This window comes from Cyclopterus lumpus, chromosome 23, assembly GCF_009769545.1.
Source record: "Cyclopterus lumpus isolate fCycLum1 chromosome 23, fCycLum1.pri, whole genome shotgun sequence".
Lineage (NCBI taxonomy): Eukaryota > Metazoa > Chordata > Actinopteri > Perciformes > Cyclopteridae > Cyclopterus > Cyclopterus lumpus.
Genome location: NC_046988.1, coordinates 1,868,058 through 1,893,601, shown reverse-complemented (window position 1 = coordinate 1,893,601; position 25,544 = coordinate 1,868,058). Strand labels below are relative to the sequence as shown.

Below are 25,544 nucleotides of genomic sequence, written 5' to 3'. Positions count from 1 at the left end.
TCGAGTCCTGCGGGAACAAATCAAGTATTTCACAGAATAAAGTCTCACAGGAAGTTGTTTGTGCATCACTTGTCAGTCACTTCTATATTTGCTTCTTTTGTACAGTGTCTCCGTGGTCTGTGCAGGTCAGTGCCGACGTTAGGCTAAACACGGCTCGACATCAGATCCGCCTGAATATGTATCCAGGGAGCTCGTCACGTCGGGCCCGGCGAGAGGCCACAGTTGGTGTTTGTTGCTTTAGGCTGGATTGTGCCGAGTCCCAGGCCCGCGTCAACCTTCTCCCGCCGCCTCGCTTTATTTGACTTCTCCCAGGTTTAAATTGATTGTAGATACTCGGCTTTCTTATGAGTTTAGTTTTCAAACAAGGTCAACGCACGCTTTTGCAAACTGTTGAAGGTTTTTTTTTTGTCTTCTGGGTTGTACAGGGTCCAACTTTGACAGTGCATCAAGTTCTGCCTGCCTTCTAATGGTATCTGAAATATATAATGTTGAACAAAGGGGCCGATTGGGTTTGATCTTTTGTTAATCATGTAAATGCACATTTTCCTTTGGCTACATTGATTTGGGACTTTGATGGAATGGTCCCGTTGGGAGTGGACAGTTCGAATGGCAGCGTTTAAGAAAGGACTTTTTGTTTGTGAAGGGGACTCTCTTGAAGGAATGGCGCCCTAATGAGGTACTTGAAGCGCTCTCGGGCCCCATGAAGGGACATTATTCACCATGGTGACCAGGGAAGGGTTGTTTCTTTGGACCAAATCGAGATGAGGTTTGGTGAGTGCTAACACACTCATGGAAATCCTGAGGATTAAAGATGCAAAAATAATGAGAATCACATTAATCTCTTGCCTACAACGGCCAATTTGGGCCATTGTAGGTAAGAGAAAAAAGACATTACAGAGCCATAATATTCAGAGAAAAAACGTTCAGGGATTAAAGACGGATTTACCTGTCTTAAAAGACTTAAAAGCCCAGGTGCATATGATAATATGGTGATTCTGAGTACTTTCTTGTGGCTAAACCCCATTGCAAAGTCCAATTTGACCAGGTCACTGCTGGCATAATACACGGTATGATAAGGCTGACCCAACCTTGAACAATTAAGCAATGTGATTCTTTGGCAAAACAAACAACAAAATCGTTGGTTTTCTCATAAATATTTTATTTTTCTCATAAATATTTTATTGGAGTTTCTTCTCGCAAAAAGAAAAAGATTACAGCTTCGATCTCATGACATATATAATACCACCCTCACCCACAATGACCCCAAATACGGCGTCGTTCGGATCTGACATGGGTTCCTTTTTTAAAAGCCCATTAAACATTTGGGTACTCACATTTCACTCTCTGAATTTGAAATACTTTCTACTTACTGCGGCTTTAATCTTCTGCACGGTGCATGGATGTGAATGAAGAGAGCGACCAGCGCTTTGTGAGGATGTGTCAAGGATGGGTTATTTTCCCATTGTTTCACAGCGTTTACGTTCTGAAGCGGAACAAAGAGAGCCGCACCTCTGCAGACCGCTCGGAAAGATGCTGCCGTGACAGATTGTGCACACAGAGAGGAGCAGAGGGAACTCTGGAGCACATAAACACACACCGTGATGCCACAACCTCATATCTGCTTGGGTAGTGGGTAGCACACACTTGTTGTGGGTCATACGTGGTGATTGAGAGGGATTCTTTTTTGTCTCTACATTGTTTTTAGAAAAATCCCAGCCAATTATACCTGTTAAGCATTTTGAAATAACTTTTTTAAGATGTCATGTTCGTTTGGTCACAGTATCAGGCTGGAATATAGCACCACATCACACACTAATCCATCCCCCAGCTACCAACAAACTAGCTGTTGTTGTGGTGGAGGTCTACTTGGTTTGTCCCTGAGGAGAGGGATTCCTTCTGACATTGTGTCTTGCCAAAGACTCGTCTGAAAAGTAGCAGAGAGGTGCGTGGATGCTGCCCGGTCACATGATATGATTGAATGGCATGAGGAGCAAAGTGTTCCCACAAGGTTCACATCATGGAGCAGCTACTCTAATTGAACAAAGGAAATAACAAAATAATAAAAAAACATCTTAACAACACATTCTCACTCCCAACTCATCAAATAGGCCTCGGTCGGTGGCCCTACTCTTCGAACTATGACCCTCACGGGTATCTAGAGACGGAGTGGCAGTACATGCATAGTCTTTTCAAAATAAAGCAACAGTTTCTGTACATTACATGCATACAGGTGTGCCTTGGTATCAGACGCTGAACAAGCGTCCACAAGAGAGGAGTTTGATCCAAGACTTTGAACAGCTTGGGGTGGAATACAGATCAGTTGTAATCACAAACAATGCACACGCTTTGTGAAAGAAACCATCTTTTGCAAGTGAAGCTATACGATTGCACCGTGACTGGTAGACATCCGCACGCCCGCAAACAAACTTTCCCACTTCTTCCCAGAGCTCAGTGATATCTTTGGCCGGCTTCTCCTTCCCCACTCGCCTCTCTGGAGAGCACTGGGCCCTCCGTCCTCCGCCTCCTAGTTTCCTCCCCCAGCTGATGAAGATTTAAATGCTGGCTTATTGCAGACATTATTGCCACATTGTGCTCCACAAATCAGACGAGCTCGGGTGAAGGAATGAAGGGATGGAGGGATCAGACAAGTAGGAGGGGGACTGGCGGCCGTGTCAGTGCTGATGAGAAGCATTGGATTGGTGACAGCGGAAAACTCTTGGCTGAGCAAAGTTAGAAATTAGGGTGTGAAGCTTAATTGGTGCTGATGAAGAAAAGGACATTTTTCTGGATTTTAGTGTGAGAAAGTGGGATTTCAGAAAGGAAAAGAAAACAGTGGTTTGATGACCCTTGGCTGTTCAGTTAGTACTCGTAGTCACAAACCTCAGGACCTCAGTGCTAAGTCTCATCATTATCTCAGGTTGTTCTTTGCTGTGATTATGGGTACAACCGAACAATGATGTAGTACATTAAAGAAAGCATCAGGGTCCAATATTTACTTTGTTGACTATGGAGCACAATAATTGGTCCTGATCTGTGTCTTTGTTCACGTCTCGCAATGCAGTGAATAGACCCGGCAACTGTCGCTAATCTACTAAAGGGGCGGGGCAGTGGCAGAACCCAAGTGACACCGTAGGACCACTGTCGTTGGTTCTTCTTATTGATCAAGTGTTTTTTTAAACTTTTTTTTTTTATATTCCCCTGCACCAATCAGGAGTCAACAATGATATTGTAGTTGGTGGGTTGTTGGTTAATATTACTTCCAACTGTTACTTATACATTAATGAATATTAATATGTGAAGCTCTTTTCTACTTTGTATAACCTAAGTGTGACAGTGGAGATGATGACATGTCAGCTGAGATCTCCTCTTTACAATCAGACAACAGTTCCTCAGCTCTCTGCTCCTGTGTCCCTGTCCCCTCAACAGACGGGATGAACTGCATGAACAAGGACCACGGCTGTGCCCACATCTGCAGGGAGGCACCAGGCAAAGGCGGGGTGTCGTGCGAGTGCCGTCCTGGCTTTGAGCTGGCCAAGAACCAGAAAGCCTGCATACGTACGTATCACACCTGAACACATTGCTGCCCTACATTGACACACACACACAGACACACCCTGTAAGTGTGGGTCAGTCCTTCAATCAGAGGATCGGCGGTTCGATCCCCTGCTCTGCTTGTCCATGTGCAAGACACGTAACCCCAAAATTGCTCCTGTAGCTGTTCTACGGTTTATGAATAATGAATGATGCCATGCAGTGTTGAAGCGCTTTGAGTGGTCAAAAGACTAGTCAAGATCTATACAAGTATTAGTCCATTTACACACACACACACACCAGGAAGTGACTGAGCTTTTAGGTCTATGATGCGTCTGCAATCTGTCTGCGATGAGTCTATGATGCGTCTGCAATCTGTCTGCGATGAGTCTATGATGCGTCTGCAATCTGTCTGCGATGAGTCTATGATACGTCTGCGATGAGTCTATGGTGTGTCTGCGATGAGTCTATGATACGTCTGCGATGAGTCTATGGTGTGTCTGCGATGAGTCTATGATACGTCTGCGATGAGTCTATGATGCGTCTGCGATGAGTCTATGATACGTCTGCGATGAGTCTATGGTGCGTCTGCGATGAGTCTATGGTGCGTCTGCGATGAGTCTATGATACGTCTGCGATGAGTCTATGGTGGGTCTGCAATCTGTCTGCGATGAGTCTGCGATGAGTCTATGATGAGTCTATGATACGTCTGCGATGAGTCTATGGTGCGTCTGCGATGAGTCTATGATACGTCTGCGATGAGTCTATGATACGTCTGCGATGAGTCTATGATGCGTCTGCGATGAGTCTATGATACGTCTGCGATGAGTCTATGGTACGTCTGCGAGTCTATGGTGCGTCTGCAATCTGTCTGCGATGAGTCTATGATACGTCTGCGATGAGTCTATGATACGTCTGCGATGAGTCTATGGTGCGTCTGCGATGAGTCTATGATGCGTCTGCGATGAGTCTATGATACGTCTGCGATGAGTATATGGTGCGTCTATGATACGTCTGCGATGAGTCTATGGTGCGTCTGCGATGAGTCTATGATACGTCTGCGATGAGTCTATGATACGTCTGCGATGAGTATATGGTGGGTCTGCAATCTGTCTGCGATGAGTCTGCGATGAGTCTATGATGAGTCTATGATACGTCTGCGATGAGTCTATGGTGCGTCTGCGATGAGTCTATGATACGTCTGCGATGAGTCTATGATACGTCTGCGATGAGTCTATGATGCGTCTGCGATGAGTCTATGATACGTCTGCGATGAGTCTATGATACGTCTGCGAGTCTATGGTGCGTCTGCAATCTGTCTGCGATGAGTCTATGGTGCGTCTGCGATGAGTCTATGGTGCGTCTGCGATGAGTCTATGATGCGTCTGCGATGAGTCTATGGTGCGTCTGCGATGAGTCTATGATACGTCTGCGATGAGTCTATGATACGTCTGCAATGAGTCTATGGTGCGTCTGCAATCTGTCTGCGATGAGTCTATGGTGCGTCTGCGATGAGTCTATGGTGCGTCTGCGATGAGTCTATGATGCGTCTGCGATGAGTCTATGGTGCGTCTGCGATGAGTCTATGATACGTCTGCAATGAGTCTATGGTGCGTCTGCAATCTGTCTGCGATGAGTCTATGATACGTCTGCGATGAGTCTATGATGCGTCTGCGATGGGTCTATGATACGTCTGCGATGAGTCTATGATGTCTATGATGCGTCTGCGATGGGTCTATGATACGTCTGCGATGAGTCTATGATGTCTATGATGCGTCTGCGATGAGTCTATGATGCGTCTGCGATGAGTCTATGATGCGTCTGCCGTGCGCCTGTGAGCCGCTTGGTTCACATCTTTGACTCAGCGTCGATCTGCCTCTGATCCAGGGCTTTTGTTAAGAATCTCAATAATTTTCAGTAAGTGGAAAATCATGCTTAAAGTCATGTAGCGTGAACTGGCTATTCAATGAGCAGCTCACAGACGTTGGATGTCTTTAAATCCCACATGTAAATGCACTCTTCGTCATCTGTTAATCTTTCATCAATTGACTTGTAACGCTTATTTAACAATTCACATGGCAGCGAGGTATTAACACTTTGCTTCATAGACTTGAATTTATTGAGGTTACATCCTGATGCGATGAGGGATCTTAACTGTTCCTGTAATCAACATCTGTAATAGTAATGATGGACAAATTCCAGGAAGCCTTCAGCGGTAAAATATGACGGTGGACATTTAATACCCAAATCAGCAAAGCGTTTCAGGCCAAGCTGAAGGTGCTGAAGGATTCAGTGGAGAGAATTCACATCTCTAACTCCCCCCTCGCGGCTCCATCCCTGTTTCTCACTCTTCACGCCGAGTGCCTGCAGCCATGGAATTTAGGGCTGCTGTTTTTTTGGTGTGTGGGGGGGGAATTCGCTTTTAGTTACACATTGTTTGGCAACACATCTTGTTCTCCTCCAAGACGCTGCGAGTGTCAAGATTGTGAAAGCATCTGAAAGTCTCTAATACATCACCCGCTGCGGTAACATTTCATTAGTGGCGAGGGACCCAGTGGTGTGCCGGCCTGTTGAGCATGGCGCACAGAGCGGTGGTAAACTAGTGATGAAAGAAAATCTAATTATGTCTACACACGCACACGCACACACACGCACACACACACACACACACACACACACACACACACACATTTTCTCCCTTCTCCTCTCTTTTTGTCCACTCTATTTTCTGACTCCTCTCTCTCCTTCACTCTCCTCCTTATCCTTTCTCAAATCATCACGAACGCTCTTTCCTTTCTCAAGTTTAGAAAAAGCTCCTGAAGAGTTCACCGAGTGTATTAGCACTTTCGTTCCCTTTTTTACCCCAAGAATTGTGGAGATTAGGCAAAGTAGGAGGCTACAAACTGTGGGACGAATCACAAACGTCTCACATTGTTGGTATTCTGTTCATTACGGGTACTCCTTCTCAGGAGTTTGTGGCCCATTAAATACTTAGTGCCATGTTAAAACCTGCTTTCTGTAGGGGATAAGGGCTCAGAGGCTCTTTCTCACTCTTCCACATCGATTCTGACCCATCGTGTTTCTCACATTCTTTCTAATTGTTTTTCTTTCTTAAGAAGTGATTTCACTTTACCTCTTTTGACCTCAAATAAGTCCAGGAATTCAGGAACCTTTTTAAGAACATGATTTCACTCTGTTTTCTCGTATGTTTTCTGTCTTTGTCTGATTATTCGTATAGTTGGTCGTTATGCTGTTATCTAATTTCTTTTAAATTATTTGTATTATTTTTTGTTTGTTTTATGTTGTGTAGTTTGAGGTAATATGTAACTTGTATAACATTTAAATTAAATGATTGAAATTAAAGAAAGAAAGAAAGGGTTTTTATTGTTTATGTTGTTCTGGAGGACACGGACCAACAATGTATTTTGTCGGATTAGAGAACTTGTTAGTGTGTTGGCTGATTTTCTTTTTACCCAGAAGATCCCCATAAATGTGTGTGTGTGTCATCTCCAGTGACGTGTAACTATGGAAATGGCGGCTGCCAGCACACATGTGACGACACAGACACAGGTCCGGTGTGTGGCTGCCACCAGAAGTACGCCCTGCACTCAGACAGCAAGACCTGCGTCGGTGAGTGACAGCCAAGACACACACACACACACACACACACACACACACACACACACACACACACACACACACACACACACACACACACACATTTTGACACATTGAACATTCTGGCTGTTAAACCAGCAGGTTCTGACTCCCGACTTGTCACCCAACGGCTTTTTGGTCATTGGCCCTACGTTTCAAACAGGAAAGCTACACTTAGTCCTCTAGGGCCAGTTTTGGACATGCTTCTAGTGGCCTGAGTATTTCCGACAAAAGGAAATTATACATCAATCCATCCATCCATCCATTAGCTTCCGCTCATTTGGGGCCTGGTTGCAGGGGGCAGCAGGCTAAGGAGCAACGCTTTCCAGCTCCTCTTGGGAACCCTGAGGCGCTCCCAGCCCAGACGAGATATGTAATCTCTCCAGCGTGTTCTTGGTCTACCCCGGGGCCTCTTATCTGTTGGACGTGCCTGGAAAACCTCAAAAGGGAGACGTACGTCCAGGAGGCATCTCGATCAGAGACACAAACCACTTTTATCTCATTCTTTCGGTCACTACCCACAGCTCATGACCATCGGTGAGGGTCGGAACATAGATGGCGGTAACTGGTCAATTGAGAGCTTTGCCGAATGGCTCAGCTTTCTCTTCACCTTACGGTTCAGTTTCCTCTTCCTCTTCACCTCAACGCTCCATTCTACCCTTGGGTTACTATAAAGAGAGACAAGGTCTGGGTAGGCAGGAGGTCTGGATGGATGGATTGGCCAAATAAACACAGGAATGGCCCCAAGAAGACTAATGTTTGTATCCCGAGTGGAACCAAAACTCAACAATTACTTATTTTAGTTGTGTAACATACTTATGTAATGTAGTTGCGTCATCTAGTTGCATCACATAGGCTACATGACGCTATTAACTTACTTATCTTAAATTACGTAACAAACACACTTGGCTACAAGTCAAGTAGCCAAAGTAGCATACTTAATTCATGTTGCATACTTAACTCTGCCCGGTATGCTAAACAAGTATGCCAAAGAGGTACCGAGCACATTTAAAAGTGGGCCATTGACCAAGTGTCGATACGTGGAAGTCAGACGTTGTTGGTTAAACACAATGTTGTGTTTCTGTTTGTTCCCTTTGTGTTGGAATGATCCATTTGAAGGTATACATTAATCCGTTCTGGACTCAGGTAAGAGCAGTAGTAAGCATGTTTTAACACATAACACATGGTTTGTTTAAAACGCTAGCGCAACAATATAACCTTTAAGATATTAAAGAAGTGGGCCTACACTTTAACTCTCTAAGTAGACGTATATCCTTTGAATTTCGAGGTAGCTGCTCTTCAGTTTGGGAGTCCATGTGATTTTAGTTTACGAGTTGTGGCTCATTTGTAATTGGGAAGCTAAAACCTTCATGTACCAAATTTAAAAGTCAAACTTTTCCATGTGGTTTAAACCAAAGAGAACGATGTAACACTTTGGGACATTTAACATGGCGAGGTCATAACCTCCTGCACACCCAGAAGACACGTACAGTTTGTCTCCTTCCTGACTGTCAACTGAGAAACGTCTCAGTACAAGGACACAGCTGTTGGTAACACACACACGGACACACAATTATCTTCTGATGTCATGTTGATGTGCTGTCCTTCCTGCTGTGTCCGAACACTGGAAACACCTCTCCCTCTCTCTCTCTCTCTCTCTCTCTCTCTCTCTCTCTCTCTCTCTCTCTCTCTCTCTCTCTCTCTCTCTCTCTCTCTCTCTCTCTCTGTTTGTCTGTCTCTTGCCCTCACCACTGGAGCAAATTGCGGTTTTGAGTGCCAATAACCCTGTTTTGTTTCCAGCTGCTTTGAAGAAATGAAACACCGTCAAGTAAAAGCTGCAAAGAGGAAGCAGAACAAGAGTGCCCTCTCTCTTTTCCCAATGTCTTGTCTCTCTCTCTCTCTCTCTCTCTCTCCCTCTCTCTCTCTCTCTGTCTCCATACTTTGACAAGAGAAAGGACCTCAGTATCTCTGGTCTGGGTGTCCCAACTGCTCTATGGACCTACCTTGAACCCCCCCTTTCCCACCACCCTCCCTTCTACCCTTTCTGTGTAGCGCTGTCCGTCTGCTCCTCCTTTCTCCTCCCTCCTTCTCCTCCTGCTGCTTTCTGGTGATAGTACCTGATTGCCTGTCTTGTCTGAGCATCCGTGTTAAAACCAAATGGGTGGATTTAAAGGATTTATCCTCAGTGCACAAGAGGACAGAGTGTCTCTGGGTGGGATTGGGGGGGGGGGGGCACCCACATGTGGTAAAAAACGGACATCTCAATTGCAGCCTGATCTTAGTCAAAGCTCCCAAAGAAAACAAAACCTAACTTCCTCCTCCACCTCTCTCTACCTCCTCATCCTCCACCTCCTCACAAATCCCTTCAAAAAGAAAGAGCGAGCGACTCGTTGAAAACCCCCAAACTACAAATCGACCTCCATGCCTCATCCCCATCCCATCAGCCCGCTTTCTTGCACCGTACACCTTAACAGAGAGGCAGGACTTGTACCCTGCATGTGTCCACTGACGTGTGCCACATCGTCCAACTGTCTGCCACTGCCTCTTCCACTAATCAGCATCTGTCTGTCTGTCTGTCTGTCTGCTTGTCCAGCTGCATGGGAGAGCCTGCGGTGCATTTGTATGGTTTCCCTTTTTCATTTTCCCCTTTGAATTGCACTACATTTTTTATTGTTGTTGTTGTCTTTCGTGACCCTGGTCCTCCTGCATTGTTTTTTCCCCCATTCTCCTCTCAGCTGTAGTAGTAGAGTGATTTAACTCTTCCCCCCCTTCCTCGTCGTCCCGTGTAGGTCCGGCTCTCTGAAACACTGACCCCCCCCCCCACACACACACAAATACACGTTTTATCTCAATTTTTTCACACACTCAAGAAAACGCTCAAAAGCATGCAGACTGGAATGCACAAGCTCTCGATTCAACACACACACACCACACACACACACACACACACACACACACACACACACACACACACACACACACACACACACACACACACACACACACACACGCATTCACACAGCCACATTTCACCCGTTAGCTGAGCACCAGAAAGCCTCCATTCATTGCTGGAGGGTACTTCAGAGAGTCCTCCACTTTGTCCATCAAGCGCCTAAGAGGAGAGAGCGAAAACCGTAGTGGGCCAGGCCTGGGGATTGGGACATTAATTACCCCTGTAACGACCCCCCTCCCCCAACACCCACAGGACCGTGTGTATACATCAAAGCCCAGTCCTATAGCGGCAAGTGGTGTCCATTCACAGAGAGATGCTCATTCAAGCCCTAATGACTCAGGTCCCAGTGAAAGGCTATGTCCCTCCCCGCCATCGCTAAAATCCACCATCCCTACGCCGCACTACATGCATGCCATCTCAACAGCGGTCCTTCCTTCTTCGCCAAGGCCACCCTTACCCCCTCCCCTCACCCTCCACCCCACCAGCAGCACCTCCGCTGACCAGCTTTGGGAACATGGTTTTTCCAGCGTTGACTGTCAAAGCCAGTTGTGATGTGTTCCATAGACAAACAGGCAACCAGCGCTGCCCAGACTACCTCCTCCTGCTGTTTTGTTGTTTTTGATCTCTGCATGCTCTCCCTACACTACCCCGTCAAACCCCATTCCTCAGTGTGTGCACCCCTCTTTTCCTCAAATACCTCCCCCATTGCGGGCCATGATGGGACTGATCCTGCCTTTCCTCATCCTTCTTTCCCTTGCTCTCTCTATCTTTCTCTCACTTACTCCCTCCTCCGTTCATCATTCCCTCTCCATCATCTCGTCATCGCTCTGCCCTTCGTCCTCCTCCCCGGCACCACCCTTTCTCCTCTTTTCTGTCGTCACCCCCCCGCCCCCCCTTTTCCTTTGCTTCTGTCTCTGTTCCCACATTCAAGGCAGCTTGTCTAAGAAATGTTGGACACGTATCCTCCCCTCCCTCTCTTTCTCGTCTTCTTCCTCCATCCTAACGCAAGGGAATCATTGCTGAAAAGTGTGTCTGTTTGATATGGAAGACAGACACTCCATCGGCGACAACAGCACCGTCAACATCAGAGTTCAAATCCCCCTTAACATTCACCCCAAACCCCACACCTTTCTTCATGTGTCAGCCCTGAACCTCCTCCCCTCCGTCCCTCCCTACCTACCTACCTGCCTACCTACCGCTTCATTTTGTAAGCTACACACTGATACTGATCATTTCATTTATTTTGTTTTGTTTTGTTCTTCTGTTTGCTCTGGGGGATTTATCATTTGTTTGGGTATTAACACGCTAACAGGGATTTTGGCGCTTCTTCATCGCTTCTTTGCTTCTTGGCTTTGTTTTTTTTGTTTTGCTCAAACGCCAAGAGGGGCTGAAGGTCTGGTCATTTGGGCTTCTCATTAACCTGCTGCTCACTGTTTGTCCCCTTGTCACTTGTGTTTTAGAGAAAGATGAGGCTGCAATTGAGAGCTCTGAGTTCAATTCCACGTCAGTAGCTGATGTGGACAAGCGGGTGAAACGGCGGCTACTTATGGGTAACTCTTTTCTTCCTCTTTCTATGTGTTGCCATGGCGCTTGTGCTTGTATCCCCGACTCCACTCCTCTCCGTCCTTCCTCGTCCTTTTCTCTCTGTCTTTATTTTGTTCTTTTTTTTTTTTTTTTAAACCTTTGATGCCCACTGTGTTTCCCACAGTCAGTTTTGTTGCAACTGTATCTAAAGTGATGAAAACGGAATAAAGGAGGTCACTGTTTTCCTTTAAACCGATCCTCCCTAATTCTACCTTCCAAATCTCTGGATGGCTCTAAGGTTTCTCAATGACTAACATTTACTTTTCCAGTTGCACTTTACTTTCCCTCACTATTGATTACCCATGTTGCAAAAATCGGAGACATTTGCACCAAAGCAAAACCCCTGAAAACGTTGCGGCCCCAACTTGCCCCATGAAAGGCCTGTCCTCTCTACTAGTTATTCTTTTGATAGGATCCCAAAACTTTGATCGTATGAGACAGATCTTTTAAAATGACATCAATGTCTGGTCTTTTGGTGGGATGATTGAAGGTGTAGTCAAATCGTCAAAAGCCCTGGGCATCCTTGGACCACACTTTAGGAAACACTAGTCAAACCTGATCCAATCTGTTGGTCTTTGGGTGTTCTCTTCCCGCTATGAATACTAATGGGTGGCTCAAGGTTTCTTTAAGATTTGTTTAATATATTGATATCGTAAAGATGGTTTTCACAACTACAGTTACAGTGGGCTGGCTCTGTTGGAAACATCCATATAATAAGCTTTCTCACTCCCATCTCGTCAAATACCGACGCTTAATCAGTGGCCCTACACTTTAAACTATGACGCTCTAGCTACCACTAGCATCAGTTTAGTCAGTTTTCAGTCACGTAATTCACGTCTCCGTAACGATTGAGTGCTGAAAGACTCACGTGACTAAAGACTTAGGACACGAATGCTGGGCTTTGGGCCAAAGGTTCTGTGTTTCTGACTCATCCTACTCCCCTCCTTCTCCCCTCCTACCCTACCTGTGTTGACTATCTTGATCTTTATACTACAAAGTTGCCGGTAGGTTTACATTTGCGTGAGTTAAAAGTGCGGTACATCGGTATCAGAAGCCAAAGGACACTTACCATCGGTATTTGACGAGTTGGGAGTAGGACCGGGTTGTGATATAATGGTGGGAAAGCTCTCCAGTGACATCTGTTTGTAAAATATGAATGCACGGTAGGAAAACCCTGTTTTTGCAACCTTGGCTAGCTAGCGTAACTGACAGGAACCGATACGCCCCATGGAATCAGTGTCATAGCTTTTTTTAATTCTAAACTCAGCGATCATGTGATCACAGAAGCTATCAAACTGCCTTATGCCGCCATCAGTGTGTCAAAACACACTTATCATCGGGCTGAGCAATCTTTCTGTCGGGAACCCTGTGGCTAAGAAGTTTGTTTTAGTTCTAGTTCAAAAAGATTGATCAGGCCTGATTGGTTCTGGGGGCGTGCACCCGGCCATTTCTTGCTTTCAGATCTTCAACCCATCTTTCCATATATTAATTCATGTTTATCCTACGACCTGATCAATCAGACAAAACCGAATGGGTCTTTTGATCAAACTTTTGTCCTCTGATGTTTTAAATTGAACCTTTCTTTTATTTCCTCAGACAGTGGTACATTGGAAAGCCCTCCCGATGCCCCGGTACTCCAAACCGATGTGCTGCAGTCTGTAGTCTATTAAACCACGTTCCGTTCTTATATACACATTTCACTTCAGCAGGTTCTGGCCAGTGTGGAGGAAGAGTGACGAATTTGATTCTAACGTATCTACCTGTCCTTCTCTCTTCTCCCTCTATGACCTTTTAACTGAGTATTTGATTTCTCCTCACTCCTGTTCTACCAGCATGTCGCCTGTATCCTGTAGTGTGCCAGGGCTGCCCTACTGTAGGTCATGGACACCTCATTGGATTACATTACAACAAACGCACAGCAGAGATTTTTTTAGTTCCTGTTTGGAGGTTTTTCCTTTCAAATCAATCCCTCCGCAACGAGCCACGGCAGCACCACTTTTTTCAAACGTCGACATGGTCTAAGATTTTACAAAGGGTCTGAGGATACTATGCCATCCAGAGATGTCCATCCTCCAGGCTCACCTTAAAGTGTCCTCTGGCCAGAACCTGAACCCTTGATTGCTTGCATGGTAGCGTGCTGAGGGGATGAGTAAATATAAAAGTCCATACAGTCCAAACAATAGTAATTAGTAGTGGACTTTTAGAGCCACCATGTCCTCACGAACACAATGTCAGGTTGAATTTGGAACTCCCGGACAAGATGATACCCGTAATGATGTCGTATTTGGATAGTTACTGTCTGGATTTTAATGAAACGTTTGAGTCCTGATGTGCCTCCATAATGCCCGTATGCATGAACAAACGCCTACGTGTTGATGCTGAGAGCGTGGAGGCACAGCCTGACCTGCAGGAGCGTTTTCGATTTGACACGGCCATCAGTTTGTCTGCCTCCTCTGACACACGGCCATCGAAGCTCTCGCGTAAAAGGTGCTGCTCACACAAGGACAAGATCCAGAGAGTGGGGGGGTGACACTTTGGGGGAGGAGGGGAGAGGAGGGAGTGTGGGCGACTTGATGAAAAGCAACCCAGAGGCAATTCATGATGGAGACAGGACAATCAGGAGCCAGGTGCAGATGCATGTGAGCAAAGTGTCAAAAAAGAGACTCAGTGGTGGTACAGTTTTTGTGGCCCTGGATTCTAAAACCTCTGGATGGGTGTGTCCATACAGCGTGTTTACAGGCCAGAGCTATGCTGACTGACAGCTGATTTAGTTGCCCATCACGGGACAAAGGGGGGGATCTCGTTGAGGACCGACAGGTGATCGTGGCCCTCTCACTGCAGCAGTTGCTGTTACTTGGCACGACGCTTTAGTAAACGTAGCGCACATCGCTTTCTCTCAAGCTCGGCAGCTTTAATCAATAGAACATGTGTCCTCCTCTCACGGAAAGAGTGGTCAGCGTTTCCCCGTGTGACGGACATGTGTATACTTGCTGTCTTCCTCTCATTCCTCTGCCCATCGCTGACACATTGTAATCCCCACAGATGGAGTCGCCACCCTTGTTCAGTCTGCAGGAGGAGAGTTGTGTTCAGTTCCTTTCATGTTTCATACCTCCCCTACCCGGAAATGTCGCCCCTTCCTTTTTTCATATTGATTTCATCGAGAGTCAAAGCCCCCGATGAGTGGTCTTTCTCATCAACGCATGTTAAATGAAATGTTTTGTTTGGGTTCTTCACTGATCACAATTCACAAGTTAACCACAGAGTTGCCGACTGTGTGATCCTGCTGACGTGATACAGTCTGGAAATAGTCGTTACGTCATGATCTGTTTCAAAGTATTAGTTTTAGACATCCCTGGTCCTTTTACTTAGAAATATAAGCAATTTTCTTTTCACAAAATCAAATCATCTTCATCATTGTTTGTTTGTGTCTGTGTGTGTGGGTGTTTGTTTGTGTCTGTGTGTGTGTGGGTGTTTGTTTGTGTCTGTGTGTGCGTGCGTGTGTTTGTTTGTGTGTGTGTGCGTGCATGTGTTTGTTTGTGTGTGTGTGTGTGTCTATGTGTGTGCGTGTGTTTGTTTGTGTGTGTGTGTGTGTCTATGTGTGTGTGTGTGTTTGTTTGTGTGTGTGTGTGTGTCTATGTGTGTGCGTGTGTTTGTTTATGTCTATGTGTGTGTGTGTGTGTTTGTGCTCATATATTTTTTAATTCTCCACTCTTCTCTACTCTGTTTGTTTATGTGTTTGTGGGTTTGTTTGTGTCTATGAGTGTGTGTGTTTGTTTATGTGTGGGTGTTTGTTTGTGTCTATGAGTGTTTGTGTGTGTGTGTTTGTCTGTGTGTGTGTGTGTTTGTTTGTGTCTATTTGTGTGTTTATGTGGGTGTTTGTTTGTGTTTGTGTCTATTTGTGTTTTTATGTGTTTGTTTGTGTGTGTTTGTTTGTTTGTTTGTGTATGTGTGTGTGTGTTTATTTGTGTGCGTGTGTGTTTGTTTGTGTGTGTGTGCTCACTGCAGTGTGATAATAAATGACATTAAAACATTAAAAAGCACTAGTATAATATCCCGTTCTTTCCTGATCTAACAGCGGGCTGCTACCTTCAGGTAACAACACGCACACGCACGCACACACACGCACACACACGCACACACACAAACCAGGCTAGGATAGAAATATGCAGGGTTAGATGGAAGGTGTAGAGGCTTGGAGAGGGGGCTGAGGGGGTTACGAGGGGCTCGTCCAGCACATCAATCAGACCCGGTGGTGTGTCTGTGTTCCCTTGCCAGGTGCAGATGCATGTGAGCAAAGTGTCAAAAAAGAGACTCAGTGGTGGTACAGTTTTTGTGGCCCTGGATTCTAAAACCTCTGGATGGGTGTGTCCATACAGCGTGTTTACAGGCCAGAGCTATGCTGACTGACAGCTGATTTAGTTGCCCATCACGGGACAAAGGGGGGGATCTCGTTGAGGACCGACAGGTGATCGTGGCCCTCTCACTGCAGCAGTTGCTGTTACTTGGCACGACGCTTTAGTAAACGTAGCGCACATCGCTTTCTCTCAAGCTCGGCAGCTTTAATCAATAGAACATGTGTCCTCCTCTCACGGAAAGAGTGGTCAGCGTTTCCCCGTGTGACGGACATGTGTATACTTGCTGTCTTCCTCTCATTCCTCTGCCCATCGCTGACACATTGTAATCCCCACAGATGGAGTCGCCACCCTTGTTCAGTCTGCAGGAGGAGAGTTGTGTTCAGTTCCTTTCATGTTTCATACCTCCCCTACCCGGAAATGTCGCCCCTTCCTTTTTTCATATTGATTTCATCGAGAGTCAAAGCCCCCGATGAGTGGTCTTTCTCATCAACGCATGTTAAATGAAATGTTTTGTTTGGGTTCTTCACTGATCACAATTCACAAGTTAACCACAGAGTTGCCGACTGTGTGATCCTGCTGACGTGATACAGTCTGGAAATAGTCGTTACGTCATGATCTGTTTCAAAGTATTAGTTTTAGACATCCCTGGTCCTTTTACTTAGAAATATAAGCAATTTTCTTTTCACAAAATCAAATCATCTTCATCATTGTTTGTTTGTGTCTGTGTGTGTGGGTGTTTGTTTGTGTCTGTGTGTGTGTGGGTGTTTGTTTGTGTCTGTGTGTGCGTGCGTGTGTTTGTTTGTGTGTGTGTGCGTGCATGTGTTTGTTTGTGTGTGTGTGTGTGTCTATGTGTGTGCGTGTGTTTGTTTGTGTGTGTGTGTGTGTCTATGTGTGTGTGTGTGTTTGTTTGTGTGTGTGTGTGTGTCTATGTGTGTGCGTGTGTTTGTTTATGTCTATGTGTGTGTGTGTGTGTTTGTGCTCATATATTTTTTAATTCTCCACTCTTCTCTACTCTGTTTGTTTATGTGTTTGTGGGTTTGTTTGTGTCTATGAGTGTGTGTGTTTGTTTATGTGTGGGTGTTTGTTTGTGTCTATGAGTGTTTGTGTGTGTGTGTTTGTCTGTGTGTGTGTGTGTGTTTGTTTGTGTCTATTTGTGTGTTTATGTGGGTGTTTGTTTGTGTTTGTGTCTATTTGTGTTTTTATGTGTTTGTTTGTGTGTGTTTGTTTGTTTGTTTGTGTATGTGTGTGTGTGTTTATTTGTGTGCGTGTGTGTTTGTTTGTGTGTGTGTGCTCACTGCAGTGTGATAATAAATGACATTAAAACATTAAAAAGCACTAGTATAATATCCCGTTCTTTCCTGATCTAACAGCGGGCTGCTACCTTCAGGTAACATGAAACACAACAGCCTCTCGGTACAAGATGGCTGACAAAAACAGTACTATTCCTAGTTGTAGGTGATTATACACGGATTGAAACATTAATATTGTATTTCATTGCTGCCAATTATTCCACCTTAATGTTCTACACTACTTTAGCTAATATCAAACCAATTTCAGCCTTTTAGCAACAAGGGAGGTGTGTGTGGAGCCACAGTCCTCTGCAGCTCCGTATCGCACTTCATTCTAAGCCCGCCCACTTTTTAGCAGTCCTATCAAATGCAATGGATTTGATAGCCACTAAAAATGTCCATTTAATTGGGGGATACACACAGTAAAGAAGATAATGACGCTTTAACTTCCATTTCACTCTAGATGAGATTATCGATACCAGTCACGTCTGTAAATATGAAGTTACAGCCAGCTTAGCATAAAGACTGGAACCAGCTAGTCTGAGTCTCTTAATAGGTAACAAAACCAGCCTACTAGCATTAGATTTGCTTTTTAATTGTCTAAAAACTATAACATGTAAAGTGTGGAAGATTTTCATTGGTGAAAAACTACAATAAAAGGTTTGGTTGTTTCAGATCAGATCCGTTTGATTCGTCAGTTTGCTAACTATGCCATTCAAATTTAGGTTGTTTTGTGTGTTGAAGTTTATTTGTGATCTTTCATTATATTTTGCTTATTTTATTCGTACAAAAGTGTAGAAATGACAAATTGTAGCTTTACAGAAGATGTATTGGCCATGTGCAGTGACTATACTGCTTCCTGGTAGGGAGCGAGGTCCCTTAGTGTGGCAGTGCATTGTGGGTAGAGCGAGTCGTCCTTTATTCCCTAGGTTGACGGTTTGATCCTCTCCGCATGTCAAAGTGTCCATCAGCGAAACACTAACCAATAAGTTTATCCCTCGTTGCTCCACAACTAATCAAATTTCATGTACATATGTCACATTAAAATAAAGTTTTACGGTTGCTAGTTAACCAACGAAGTCTCTGAAATGGTGTCCATTTGTGAACTTTAGAGATGCTGTTATCGTTCACAATGTTGAACTATTCCTTTAATCTTTGCCACAATTGACTCCACACATCTCGACTGATTTGATCCTCTCCTTTAAAACAAATAAACACCAAAGAATGATTATCGATATACTAACCAGCCAAAACTATGTGATCAGAATCCATCATTGGTGATTCTTAATGATAGTTCCCTCCAGAAAAATGTGCGGCTACACACGCACGCACACGCACGCACACGCACGCACACACACGCACACACACGCACACACACAAACCAGGCTAGGATAGAAATATGCAGGGTTAGATGGAAGGTGTAGAGGCTTGGAGAGGGGGCTGAGGGGGTTACGAGGGGCTCGTCCAGCACATCAATCAGACCCGGTGGTGTGTCTGTGTTCCCTTGCTCGGTCTGGCCCCAGGGCCGGGCGGGGGCGTGGCCTGTAGAGAGAAGGGGGGGGCTTACCCGGCCTCAACTAATGATAGGGCCAACTCTACTCAGTATAAATCACTCCGACCCATATACACCACCTCTGCACACATTAAGTCCTCTCACATGCACATGGAGCTTTACACACACACACAATGTATCACTGGACTGTATACACCTGTGCAGGCAGGCATACCTTAACCTCGCATTAACGTAACACTACGCATTCTCACACAGGGGTCTCCTGCCTCATTCTAAAACACTTCTCCGTTCTAGACAGAGTTTTGGAAATAGCTTCCGAAGCTTCTCCTCCTCCGCCGGAGAGAACCAGACATGAAAAGGATTGCAAATGTTGAACACAGAGCTTTGACGGATAAGGAACAAATGCCGTCCAGAGAGCAGAGATTAAGGGAAGAAACCGTGAGATTGATGTTGTTTGGAGCGAAGAAACATCAACAAATCCACAAACACCTTCCTGTTTCTCCATAGAATGCCACCGCCATCTTGGCTCCGATGCAGTTTGTGCGCTCTGAAAGGCCATTATGCTAATGCCTTGACCTCTGGACGTGGATGTGTTTGCCAGCCTGAAAGGGCTTTTCCTATTTCCCTCTTCACTTCTCTTTGGCACACAATCTCCTGGCGTTTTAATTAAATGGGGAAGAGCTGCCAAAAAGGAGGGGGACATCCACGATGTACTTGTTGCTGTGGTCCAGGAAAAGCCTCTGAATTCCAAGTGTCAACCTTGTAGAAAATGTAGAACTTAATTTTGATGTTGGTATTCAAATTGAGGACTTCCTCTTGTCCGACCCACCAAAAGACGAACAGCTACCCAGTGAAACATCCTTATTAGGTGTAGTCTTATTGAATCCCTTTCAACAAACACGAGTCAACGTCATATTTCAGCCCGCTCAGCACTTCTCGGGCCCCATCGAGAAAGTGTGTGCTGAGCTTTGCGGCTGGGCAGGTGAGCTAGAGTTACCATGAGCTGGTGTTTGTTTTGGGATCAGCTCGGGCCATATTCACAAGTCCCAGCAAACCTTCTATCTGCGCCACGCACAAGAAAACATTTTCTGTAGTAACATATTTATTAACTGTGTGCATTGTGCCGAGTGTGTTCTAGACTTACAGCAAATGCCCTTGCACTAACTTTGATTTTTTTCTGTCTACTTACATTAACCCTTCCTTGTTATTTGGAAACCCACACAGACAAGATGTATGAGGTTGTCGGACTATTGTGATATCTAAAAAATTAAAACACAAAGTCTAAAGAGCTCCTCAACCTTGCCTGGTGTTGTTGAATGAAATAACTCCATTTTTGATTTTTTCTGTCTACTTACATTAACCCTTCCTTTTTATTTGGACACAGGACCAACCTTTGAGCCAAAGACTTCTTCACCACCCTTTTCAGCAGAGTGTCATGTGTTTTTGTGTTCTTGTAATGATAAACACATCTTGATTCTGACTTTCTGTGTTTATGAACACTGTATTAGTCTCTATGTAAAAAAAGTTTTGTGATGTAATTTCCTGTGTTGACAAAGCTACATGAGAAATCATGAGAATAAAATGACATCCTATTGTTGTGTATTTTTCAACCGCATGAAGCTTTGTCTCAACCCACACCACCCTCCCGTTTCTTTTTCATGCTGCTTCCGACAAGCGGGGGTCTAATGTTAACACCCCCTTCTCCTCTCTCCATCTCTGTCCCGCCCCCCTGCAGAGACCTGCGCCGTGAACAACGGCGGCTGCGACAGGACGTGTAAAGACACGGCCACAGGGGTGCGCTGCAGCTGCCCCGTGGGATTCACTCTGCAGCCCGATGGCAAAACCTGCAAAGGTCAGTAGACGCACGAACGCGGGGGAACATGCACAAATGCGGGGGAACATGCACGAACGCGGGGGAACATGCACGAACGCGGGGGAACATGCACGAACGCGGGGGAACATGCACGAACGCGGGGGAACATGCACGAACGCGTACGAGCACGCAAGCTCTCGGTGTCGCTCGGCAAGACAAAGAGCAGAGCTCAAAGCTACGTTTAGGTTTGGGCAACAAAACCGTCACGAACACTTGAGGACACTCGCGGTTGAAAGTCCTGTCTTGATTGGACCCATCCACCTCCCACCACGCCCACACTAAGTGGTCTTTGTCGATACTCTACGTCACTGTGTCCACCATTGAAAACAATCCTAGCTGACTTTCCATTGCCGTGTTTTTTGTGCTCACCGACACAGGAAAAAAAAAGGATAATTTGTGTCTTGTAGAGAAAACCAATAGATTTCGTGATTATTTAATGACCTTGTACTGGGCTGGCTTTTGGCACGACCTGCATTGCATTCAAGCACTAGCATTGGCCTGGCGTTCATGCTCTTGCAGTACCAGTACCCTGATTAGTTCAGGTCCTATACCCTGACCAATGAGCTATCCTGATCCTAACCATTCAATGTCAATGTCTAACCTCAACCAGCTATGCAGTGGAGTTCGTAGGTACGCGTCACTAAGCACTCTGTGTATGCAGATCCACCTGCTATGACTGGTATCTGAGTGATCCAGAGCCATCCGCTTCACGTCCAACCGCACTGAGCTCCGGTCGCTGCTACTGTCGCCGCTTGTTGTTGTTGACATTTCCTCCAAGCATTTCCCCTGCTCCGCCAGCCTGCCACTGATGTCAATGACAGTGGTCCGAGGAGAAGGCTGCTCCAGCGTGGGCCTAAGCATCCCCAACATATGATTCTAGTGTCTAGTGTAAACCAACAGCCCCACTGAATGAGGCTGACCTGTGGGTTCACACACATACATATATATATATATATATATATATATATATAAGAAGTAAGAAGTCTGGCCGATATGGAGAAAATCAAACAATATTTTTCACTGAATACCTCGATATCGATATAGCGCCGATTTTGTAGGGTTAACTTTTGGTGCTTTCACAAAATATTTACACAATGACATCAACGGTAATATGGATATAATGACTAAGTGTGTAATGATAAATAATAGAACAGCTAGAACCAGGAAAAAGACACGTTTGCTTCATTACGGTAACCAAAACTAAAACTACCTGTTGTGAGAAGGGTACCAATATGGTCATGTGATATGGTCATGTGACACCGGCATGAATCTTTCGCGCTTCGGAATTCCGCGAGCATCGTGCGATGTGAGCTGGCTCTTTTAAATTGTATAGTAGTGTGTGTGTGTGTGTGTGTGTGTGTGTGTGTGTGTGTGTGTGTGTTTGCGGACTGAGCCTCTGGCTCTCGAGAATGTGACATGTAGGTGTGTGAAATCCTGGAGCCGGAGCCGCCTCAGCCCTGGCAGGCAGGAGACACGTCGGCAAACTTTGAGATGTTTGAACAGTGAGGCCCACGCTGCCCACTGTCTGTCTCTGTCTCTCTCTCTCTCTCTCTCTCCCCCTCCCCTCCCCTCCCCCCTCCACCCAAGACATACTCACACAGACAGCACCATCCAGCTGCAGACTGCACATGTACCCAACTACAGGACATGCAGGACACATCAGTCAGTTCCTAACTTGACACACTGAACACAAGAATGCAACATAATTATCATAACTACCCTTTTAAAAAGCTGCCATTAGATGAACATACTATTCTTTGTACTTCAGAAAACAACATCATTACAATGTAATTATTCGGTTGGGTAAGGTTTGGAAAAGTATAGGTCCGTTAAGTTTAGGTTATGGTCATGGTTTAGCTCAGAGGAGCTTCATCCTCATGGTTACAATAAAACTAATAACCGTTGCTGTTTGGGGTTAAAAGCAACCGACGTTGACTGTCAGTTGGAAACAGGATATGATTGACGGTCTCCCCTGATGTCATTATCTGCTGCTAGGGGTCTCTCAATTAAAACAATAACAAAAGATAGAGTTTGGTGTACAACATGGGATCATGGGAGTTATTGTTGTCACTGCAGTCACTTTCTCCCCGTTAGAATTCTCTGTATTCATGGCTCTGAAGGTTTTTTACCACAGAGGTCTCCTCTAAATCAGTAAAAACACTGAATACAGCAGTTTGACGTTCGACATCAGTGTTTTCTCCGACGCTATTCGGAAGACGCAGGACGTCCCAGATTGGCTACGAGCCGCGATAACTTCCGATGACTAAAATCCATCATCCTGTTCAAATACACAGTTAAAAAAACAGCAAGACCTATAAAGTTGAATGTAAAAAAAGGGTCTAGAAACTGGATAAAGGGTACATTTATGGCAGCTCCTGGCAGACAACCACAATGCTGACACTGCAGAAAAAGGATATGACGGTACTGACAGGAGACCAAATGAAATGCACCATTACCTTGATTGAAATGTAGATTTCTCTGGATCTCAAAACAACAACTCAACAACATATATAGCACAGGTCCAGTATTAAGACTTTTTACACATTATACCTTTACAGAGTGATGCTTTGTTGACTCATTGACGTACCGTCACCTGACTTGTTTTGGGGCACTTGATGGTGCTTTTCATGAGGGGACAGAACACATTGTACACGAAGAGCCCCGTTCATGAGGCTCGAGAAGCCCCTCCAGCAGTATCATCTGCTGACTGACATGTAACACTGCAGTTGCATGCTGGGAGAACATCTCGTCCACTGCTCTGATGTCAAGTTCAAGCCCAGCAGCTAGTACGAACACTTCCACTCTGTCTCCCCGCGTTGATTTGTGGTCCTGCCAGGACCCGGCATTTACAGTGGTGGAAAAATGAAAAGTTTCCCCCTCTTGTGTTCGGGAGTTGAGAGGAGAAGATGGATAGGAGTGCAGTCCAGCTGTGCCCCGCCCACATAATTTGGCTGTGGATCAGCCCCCCGGGCTTCATAAATCCCAGAGCGGGGATCAGTGCTGAGGGGAGCTGAGAGACACAGAGCAGGCGGCGCACATCGATCAGTATCTATCACCCGGGCACCGGCCAGGCAGGAAGACACACACTTCTCCTTACACACACGCTGGGTGTGCACGATGCTGCTGTTTGTACCTCAGCTAGACCCAGACCACGATGTGCAGGACTCGTAGGATGTGGGAGGACATGAATGTCCAGAGACAGCAGGTCTCTGAGGGGAGCTTTGAAACAGTGAATCTTTTGAGATTACTAGAGTAAAACACACATTCTGGAGCTGAGGGAGAATGTACACTTCAAGGCTGGACGGCCTGAACGTTTGCTTTTGTTTGGCATTCACTTTAAAGGTTTGCCCAAATGACCATTGATACATTGTCTGTCCTCCCTGTAACGGTAAATGTTTGGTGTTATTATTCCAGGTTTTGAGATATCTGTCCCTGTAGGTGAATGGAATGATGTTTTTTGGCCTCATAGCAAAAAAACAACTGAAAATCCTTTTAACCGCAATTTGTCTTTCCAAAACCAATGTCGCCATTACTCTGAGTAATCAATAGCCTATGAACAGTTTTTCTTGGAACACTTTTTCGACTGAACAAATAGTCCCTCAGAGCGGCCTGATGGCCCAGAAATGGTGTTCCCAAACAACGAGCCTGAATCGTCAATTACGTTTTGACGGTTCTTGTTTGCTTTTGTCGTTTTGCTGAATCGTTGCTAATCAAAGGTTGAGCTGGATGGATGGGTCAAAGGAACACAGGACTTTCACCAAGGAGACGTTCATGTCAAGCGTGAACCCAAAAGTCACCCTTTGACAGCCTGTGCTGTGGATTATCCAGCACTACATAGGAACACAGATTATTTAGCAGTTCACTCTCATTGTGTTGGAATGGAGGCAGACATCTGCAATACTATCTGCATGGCTAGGTACCACTAGAGGAAAGTGAGTCTTTTTTGTAGTTCGGGCCATCTATCCAGATTTAAGTATTTTCTTTTTTTAATCTGGCGGACAGAAAATGAGTGAACGATGGTGGAAGACGAGCGGAAAAAGGCCCGTTTGGACTTTAACTTGAAATGGGATGTTGCAGTAACATGGTCAGCTTCCTCAACCCCCATCTATACACTTCTGAAGATGCTCCTTGCCAGGACACAGCAGCCTATCCCAAGCATGCACTTGACATAAGGCAGGTCACCCATTCTTAAACTAGATGTCTTTGGACCTGAAAGGAAGCTGCCAGTGCATTCAAACTCTTGCTGTACGGTGACTGTGCTTTATTCATTCACGAGGCCTGAAGAGCATTTCCTAAATGTTTCAGTGTGACAGGGGGCTTCCTGTAACCTTGGTAACAGCTCAGAGAGGTTGCAGTGGCAAATCAATATCTCCTGCTGTGTGTGTGTGTGTGTGTGTGTGTGTGTGCATGTGTGCGCGTGCACGTGTGCGTGTCCACTCCGGTGGCACAGTCGGGTGAGCAGTGTATCGTAGTGCGCAGAAAGGAGTATAATTGCTGGCATTTAGTAGTTTACCAAACATAGTAGTTAGCGGCAAGATAAGTGCCACACTGTGAGGTGGTCTCGTTTTAATGTGCCACTGAATTGCTTGGTAGAGATAGACAGCTCTCTCTCTCTCTCGCTCTAAAGCCAGGGGAAGTGCCCCGTCGTGCCTGTCTATCATGATCATTTCAATATAAACTATGTAGGGCATGTTTAAAACCCACCAGTCCGATAAATGGCCTTTTATCTGCGCTGACAGACGAGTCGGTTCAGCCTCTCGCGATGACAGACAGGCCAACCCGAGGAGGC

At 45.5% G+C, this 25,544-nt stretch overlaps 1 protein-coding gene across 2 annotated transcripts in view; it reads left to right on the top strand.

Moving 5' to 3' along the window:
* Positions 1 to 25,544, top strand: part of scube1 (signal peptide, CUB domain, EGF-like 1) — an 89,631-nt gene that overhangs the window by 44,020 nt on the left and 20,067 nt on the right. The window contains exons 5-8 of one of the 2 annotated variants that reach the window (XM_034526219.1): positions 3,427 to 3,555; positions 7,045 to 7,161; positions 11,602 to 11,691; positions 20,618 to 20,734. In XM_034526219.1, coding sequence (XP_034382110.1) covers positions 3,427 to 3,555; positions 7,045 to 7,161; positions 11,602 to 11,691; positions 20,618 to 20,734 — 453 coding nt within the window. The remainder of the gene's footprint in view (positions 1 to 3,426; positions 3,556 to 7,044; positions 7,162 to 11,601; positions 11,692 to 20,617; positions 20,735 to 25,544) is intronic. The other variant, XM_034526220.1, reaches the window with a different exon arrangement.